The 7500-nt window shown below is 31.1% G+C and overlaps 1 protein-coding gene across 5 annotated transcripts in view; it reads right to left on the bottom strand.

Moving 5' to 3' along the window:
- Positions 1-448: 448 nt before the first annotated feature.
- Positions 449-7500, bottom strand: part of LOC137647698 (facilitated trehalose transporter Tret1-like) — a 97189-nt gene continuing 90137 nt past the window's right edge. For 3 of the 5 annotated variants that reach the window (XM_068380777.1, XM_068380778.1, XM_068380776.1), the window contains 2 exons: positions 5871-5948; positions 449-2346 (listed from right to left, as the gene is read on the bottom strand). In XM_068380777.1, the coding sequence (XP_068236878.1) occupies positions 955-2346; positions 5871-5927 (1449 nt within the window). In that variant the 5' untranslated portion in view covers positions 5928-5948 and the 3' untranslated portion in view covers positions 449-954. Of the gene's footprint in view, positions 2347-4716; positions 4802-5870; positions 5949-7500 lie in introns of all 5 variants that reach the window. The other 2 variants (XM_068380779.1, XM_068380780.1) reach the window with 1 other exon arrangement.

Here is a 7500-nt window from a genome sequence, read left to right as displayed (position 1 = left end):
ATAGGGATACAATCTCCTGTAGAAATGCAGTGTATCTGTGTTATCTTCATTAGGAGTCTTAAGGTAACTCAAAACAGTTTTTTTTTTTTACTTTTCCATTCATAGCTTTATATATACTGATATGTGGATATAGCTTAACGTGGTGAAAAAAAAAAAAACTGTGCATTGCCATAATCAGTAAAGCTGTACCAGTCAGGGCTTATCACCTCTCAATTGCATAATGTTAGCTGAATATTATTTTAGGCACCGTCCTCTTTTTACGATGGATAGTAATTGTATATGCCTTAATGGCCTCTTATGTTGTGATGTCATTATTTAAAAATCAGTCAATCGTCTACCTTATTTTTTTTTTTACCAAAAACATAGCTACATTCAAGTAACCCATGTTTCCTTCATGAGCTTCAGAGGTTCAAACTGCAAAATAAAGTGAAAAATATAAACATTTGTTATGATCTATATCTTTATTACTAGAATAACAGATATTACAAAGTACTTAGAGAAATATAGAAAATGAAATCGTCCTATGTACAATCTAGCATTAGCCTAATAAATTACGAGTAATTTACACAATTTCCGTTTGTTTTTTGTACACTATATACAAAATTATCTTCAAAAAGTTCTGCATACATAGTCATCATATTCGTGAGCTAAGCATAAAAGAAAACACTGCATCTCTGGGAATAAACGCCATCTATCAATTCACAAACGAAGTTCTGGAAGATGAATTCTAACATTTATGTAAAGTCTTCTATACTAACATGTGAAATGGCTTAACACGAGTAATGTAATGACTAACATTTACTATTCCACAATCAAAGGTAAAGTATCTGTCTGAGACAGTAGATGATTTGTACGAACATCGATTGGTAATCATCGTCTTTCAAATCACAAAATTGATGTGTTCAGACAACCTTAACAATACAACGACAAGTTAAAGTATTTCTGTGATGAAGCTCACGGTATCAGCTTGTTCTGCCTACGTAGGTCATCGTAGATTGGTGTATATTTTTCCGGTGCAGGGTATTTCTCTTGCATCTCTTGAAGACCTCGTCCTTTGGTCTCTGGAACGAGTGCAACAGTGAAGATGAGGCCTATCACTGAAATGCCAGCATACAGCCAGAATGCTCCATGTAAGCCAAGAAGTATTTGAAAGTCCACAAAAGTTTTGACGCTGGCGAAGGAACAGGCATAGCTCACAGAATTAGCAATTGCTCCAAGACCACGGTGTTTAAGAGGAAACAGTTCTCCTATATAAATCCATGCAATTGGAGATATACCAAGAGCAAAGGCCACTTGAAATATCAGAGCACATGTCAGAGGTATCCAGTCTAGTCCAGCGCCATTCATACCTTCGTCTCCTGTCACATAAAGGAAAGTGCCAAATCCAGCCAGAGCGGTGGACATGAGTATGTTAGAAACAATCAACAAAGGCAGGCGACCAACAGTATCAATGAGTACAGACGAAACCATTCCAGCCAGGATTTGTAAAAGTATAACCACAACAGCAGCACTGTAAGGATTGATACCAACAAAGGCCTCTTTAAGAATTGGGACAGCATAGAAATTAAACGCATTAGCTCCACTAAATTTCTGGAATATCATAAGCCCACATGTGATGAGTACTGGCTTAATGAGATCACGACGCCACTCCCTGTAACAAGTGACTTCATCTTCCTCCCTCATGGCATCGATGTTAGCGCGCATTGTGTCCAGTTCTTGAGAGACGTCAAGTCCTCCTCGTAGCCAGGAGAGGGAGGTGGCAGCATCATCATCTCGACCCTGATACAAGAGATAACTTGGCGTCTCAGGAATCAACATTAGAGCCAAGAAGAGCAGAGCTGGAGCTATAGAAGCAACCATAGCTAGCTGACGCCAGTCAAGGTATACGCCAAGCAAAAAGGAGAGTAGCATTCCTATATTAGCTGTGAGCTTAGCCACTGAACACAGACATCCCCGAATTTCTGGATGTGCAATTTCACTGATGTACACTGGAGTGACAAGAGAAACGATAGCCGAGCATATTCCACACATAAAAGATGAAGCGTAAACCATGTAAACACTAGTGGCAAACACTGTCAGGAACCAGGACAGAGCAAAGGGTAAGGCTACAATCGCAAGAATGCTCTTCCTTCCAAACCTCATTGCAAGGCCCCCTGGTATACCACCAAAAAAGGCTCCCAAAAGCGATAAAGATGCTATCCAGGAGCCTTGTTCTGTAGTTATACTGAAATTGAGGGTGCTGTTGACTGTTGGAGTGACCTGCATGGATGCCAGAGCTGGGGAGGAGTATCCTTTCCCCAGTCCCGTTGCGAGGGGACCCAGTGCCACGATCATCGTCGCCACAACCTGTCAGGAAAATAAAATAAAATGAGAAAAACTAAAAGCAAACCAATATAAGTTTATAACTATAACTATAGATAAATTAAAGACTCATACAAATTATAAGATGAAAGGTTTGCACCATTGAACATTAGAAATCATAAAAATCTGGAAGTTTATTTCAATTAATCGGCTATGGGTTCAACTCTAAAAACGGTAAATAAAGATAGAAGTCAAGTTACCATGAGCCATACCATGCTAGTAATAAAATTACCCTATAGCTAGTCTTATATGTCTTAAAAATCTACCTCAATAATAACAAATAAAATATAGAAATATAGCTAATAGCATAATCGTAACTTTACGTATAACACTGAATTAAAAATATTGTTCTATTAGAATACAAAAAAAATAGTGTATATAAATATAGTTTCCTCATTAACAAAATTTATGGAGCCAAGGTGTTGTAGTGATGCAAAGCAAGGTTATAAAAAACATCACTCGAGCAAAATAGAATAAAAATTCAACTTCAGGGGTGTAACAGGGATGAAGGTTATACCAATTGAATTTGGAAACAAAAATATTTCATCATATATATATATATATATATATATATATATATATATATATACACACACACATATATATATATATATATATATATATATATACACACACACATATATATATATATATATATATATATATATATATATATATATATATATATATATATATACATATATATATATATGTGTGTGTGTGTGTGTGTGTGTGAGCGTACGTGTGTGCGTGTTTGGGTGAGTGGGTTTGTGTGTGTATGTGTGTATTCTTGTGTATGCATATATATATCTATGTATGAAATTATGTAATCATTTTCATATTTTACTAATTTGATGATGGTGAGACTCGATTAACATCATTTTAAAGATGATCAAGTTATAATTCTCGCTTAAACCTTTGATAATTTTTTTTTTTCTTTTTTTTTTTTGTTCAGAGTCTTCAAAGGTAATTTCCTCAATATTGAATAGAAAAAAAAGCATTAACTTTTTAAAAGATCAATCGTATGTTTCCGAGAAAAGAGTAAGTATTGGTAATAGTTCAGATATCCATCGTACCAAAAAAAATAAAATTCTTTTTCATTTGCTATTGTTTGTAAGGGTGATAATAGAAATCTACTCCAGTGCTGAGGTCTTTACTTTCTATCATGACCCATCTCCTAATCATGACTTTCATCGAAATTATGATCAATATCAGTTGATCTATATGAATGTTCTTTTTTATTGAGTACTATTTCCTTTCACTTATATTATGTTTCTTTATAAGTGATTTGCTAAACAAGATATTTTTGTGTGTGTGTGGATCTTGACTCCTAAATGGAATCTGTCTCTTGACTACAGTAAATTTTATTTCATGATGCCTCTACTTTTCAATTGAGAACTATCTCTCAACTGCCCCTTATTTTCAAGTTTATTGAGTACTGCCAAATATTTCTGGACTCTATTTCATATGAGTATTTTTTTTTTCTCTTAGGCTTTTCTAATTATTATCTATTGCAGAATATTTTCTACTAGGACCTCTATCTCGACAAACCTGACTACATTCTAATTCCTAAGCGTAGAATCGATTTCCCAGTGCAATCTATTGATTTTTAGTCTTATGCATTCATATAAAGATTCTCATAAAAAAGTTTGTTTCTTTACAAAAGTATTTAGGTGTCAAGACAGAGCAAAACAACTAGTAACATAAAGTTTCAATTACTTCTAATTCATATCATTATCCTTTTTATTACAGCCAAGTTGTAACCCAAGTCAAAAGACCAAAATGCTCTAAGTGTGAGCAAATATACGGAAGTAAAAAATAATCTATATAAGTTTATTAAATGCAAATAGGAGGAACAAATGCACAAATTTGAATTTTGGATGATCCAAAGATGCAACTGCAGGATTTTGATCATTCTAGAGTTAGTTCATAGCTAGGAAAATATTACATAACTTTGAAGTGTCGAATCTTACAAAATATGTAAAACAGGTAAAGGCAACACTGTCAGGATTAGCTACAAATTTGGCACTGTGTGGTGGATGGTATATTCGAGATCTCTAGGGAGATTTGGATCTATGTCAATGATTCGAATCAGTTAAAAAAGATAAAATTCATCCGAACTAAACATTGGTTAGAGCAGCAAGTAAATCAAGGGTAATCTCCATATAGGTGTTTCATAACAATTATTTCGCAAAAAATTAAAACTTACAAAAATAAAGGGAGTAAATGGGAATATGATTTCTTTTGTATGCTTTTGGGTACCACAACTCTATTACGCATATCAGTGAGTAATTTTTGTAGTTTTGCAAGCATTCAGAACAATATAAATAAAGCATATAGCCTTTGCAGCACTACCAGTTCGCTGTTAGGCGTTCGCATGATGGCTTTTGAAACTTCAAGTGCAGCAGTAGGGCAGCCTCTGCCCTAGCCAGCTTCCACTCTGTAGGTTGAACAGGTAATTGATAAGAAAAGTGACAGACAGATGGATCTGTCTTTTATCAAAGTACTTCATTTTAAAAGATTGTCTTCAATTTCACGCTTTGGAAAGAAATTTTAAATGTTCGTATATCGTTAATCTTTTAGTAAAATCATTTAGCAAAAGGACTATCTTCAATTTCACACCTTGATAATGAAGGCAAAAAGCTTGTATATCGTTAATCTTTTAGAAAATTCCCATATTAAAATGACAATCTTTAATTTCACACTTTGAAAGCCAGCGTTAATGCTCGTTTATCGTTAATCTTTTAATAAATATGTTTGGCTATTTTGATCGCTTGAATATTTCGTTTATATTTAAAACAATATATTAGGTGTGTTTCTTTTAATTCTAGCAGTGTTGTATCATATATTTGTGAGGACTTTCTATCTTATATTACTTAGGAACCTATCATTACTTCCAATACTTATCAGTCAATTTATGTATCTGGAAATTTAAAAAACAAAAAATCTACATTATAAGCAAATTTTTTGAAATAAATTATGTCGTTTATATTTACTTGAAATCTATAATTGATAAATTTATTTACAAATGGAAAGAAATAGATGTGAAAGAAATGAGGCTGTTTAACAATGTGTTTCACCCTTTTAAGATATAGATCAAAGCATTTCTGATCATTTGCTGTTTGAATAACCATTTCCATATCTTTTAGATTTTGACTATAATAATAATAATAATAATAATAATAATAATAATAATAATAGTAATAATAACAAAATATTTCTTATTTAAAATACGTCCAAAGTCCACATTAAACATTAAAGCTACTAATAATCATTCCGTAGCCAAATGATTGAACACGCATATATATATGTATATATATATATATATATATATATATATATATATATATATATACATATATATATATATATATATATATATATATATATATATATATATATATATATATTTTATATATATATATATATATATATATATATATACATATATATATATATATATATATATATATATATATATATATTTATACAAAATAATCAAAACATACCTGTGTCAGTTGCTGAGGTCGATTGCTGTATATGAGACTTAAAGTAGAGCTGGCCATTATGAAGACTTTGCTGTCAGTCTGAAAAGAGGATTTAATATTAGAAGGTTCATAATTATACAGTGAATTTGAAAATCTTTACAAACCTTATTCATATTATGTAATAGTAGCCCTATTCCTTGAAGCATTATATATATATATATATATATATATATATATATATATTATATATATATATATATATATATATATATATATATATACAGTATATATATATATATATATATATATATATATATATATATATATATATATATATATGTATATATATATGTATGTATATTATATATATATATGTATATATATATATATATATATATATATATGTATATATATATATATATATATATATATATATATATATATATATAATTTTTGTAATGTATCTAATTGTGTACCTATTCGTAAATATTTCAATGTTACATTTACTATTCCAAGTGTATCTTTGAAGGTACTGTTTTCTCCATTTCTCCTAAAAACATATTCAGTTTAAAGATTACTTTTACAAAATTTTTTACATATTGCTTTGGTAATTTTGTTTTCTCTGTACGCACTGTAACCCATTACATCTATTCACGTCTAAATTAACACCATAGTTGGCATCCTAGAATGATAAATAACTATCATCAGGAGAATCAGTTAGATACATCAATCAGTGCAAGCAATCTAAACACAAATAATAGATACTATAATGCTGTAATAGATACTATAGAAACCAGTTAAAGTCTGTCACAGTAGATTTAGCATAATAAGAAAACAAAATGGTCACATATGAGACGCATGGACACAGTTACAAACGCTCTCTGATACATTCCGTCAAAACTGACGGAATGAGAGCTGTCAAAATAATAATAAGACCGACAGAGAGAGCCAGACGGACAGGGAAAGAAACAGAGATTCATTCAAAGACCCAATGAAACTGCCTTGTATAAATAGTAGTCGCCAGCCAAGACTGCAGAGAATGGGAAGCTCAGAGTAAAATTTTGGCAAGAGACCGAAAGTGTGGGAAAGGTTGGATTATAAACACGCTGTTGGTCTTCTGCTACTGTTTCCTTTTTCTTTACTTTTTTTTTATTCTCGGTTCTCACTACGAGTTCGAATGGAAAAAAATATTTTATTGTCAAGTTTAGATCAGCAAGCAACAGACAGACTGGAAGGGCGCGAATTATGTAGAAACTGAATTATCTGAAATTCAATCCTTTGTAGCATGTATCGTCATTATAATACAATTTTTTTTATTTCTTTGATATTAAACTCTTTCCTTCTATATTTCTTAACCTTTATTAGCATTGTCTTTTAAAGAATCATTTTCTCACACTGTCAATCATTTGTAGCATGTATCGTCATTATAATACAATTTTTTTATTTCTTTGATATTGAACTCTTTCCTTCTATATTTCTTAACCTTTATTAGCATTATCTTTTAAAGAATCATTTTCTCACACTGTCAAAAGCCAAAATTTCTTCAATGTTACTTTTATACTGTGAGATGGTTTTCATAGATGCTTCGTTACTATAATACACTTTTCAATTTCTTTGAAATTAAATTATTTTCTATGATTTTCTTCGAATT

This window comes from Palaemon carinicauda, chromosome 1, assembly GCF_036898095.1.
Source record: "Palaemon carinicauda isolate YSFRI2023 chromosome 1, ASM3689809v2, whole genome shotgun sequence".
In the NCBI taxonomy this organism is placed as follows: domain Eukaryota; kingdom Metazoa; phylum Arthropoda; class Malacostraca; order Decapoda; family Palaemonidae; genus Palaemon; species Palaemon carinicauda.
The sequence above is the reverse complement of the archived record's forward strand: the minus strand, read 5'-3'. Positions and strand labels throughout refer to the sequence as shown.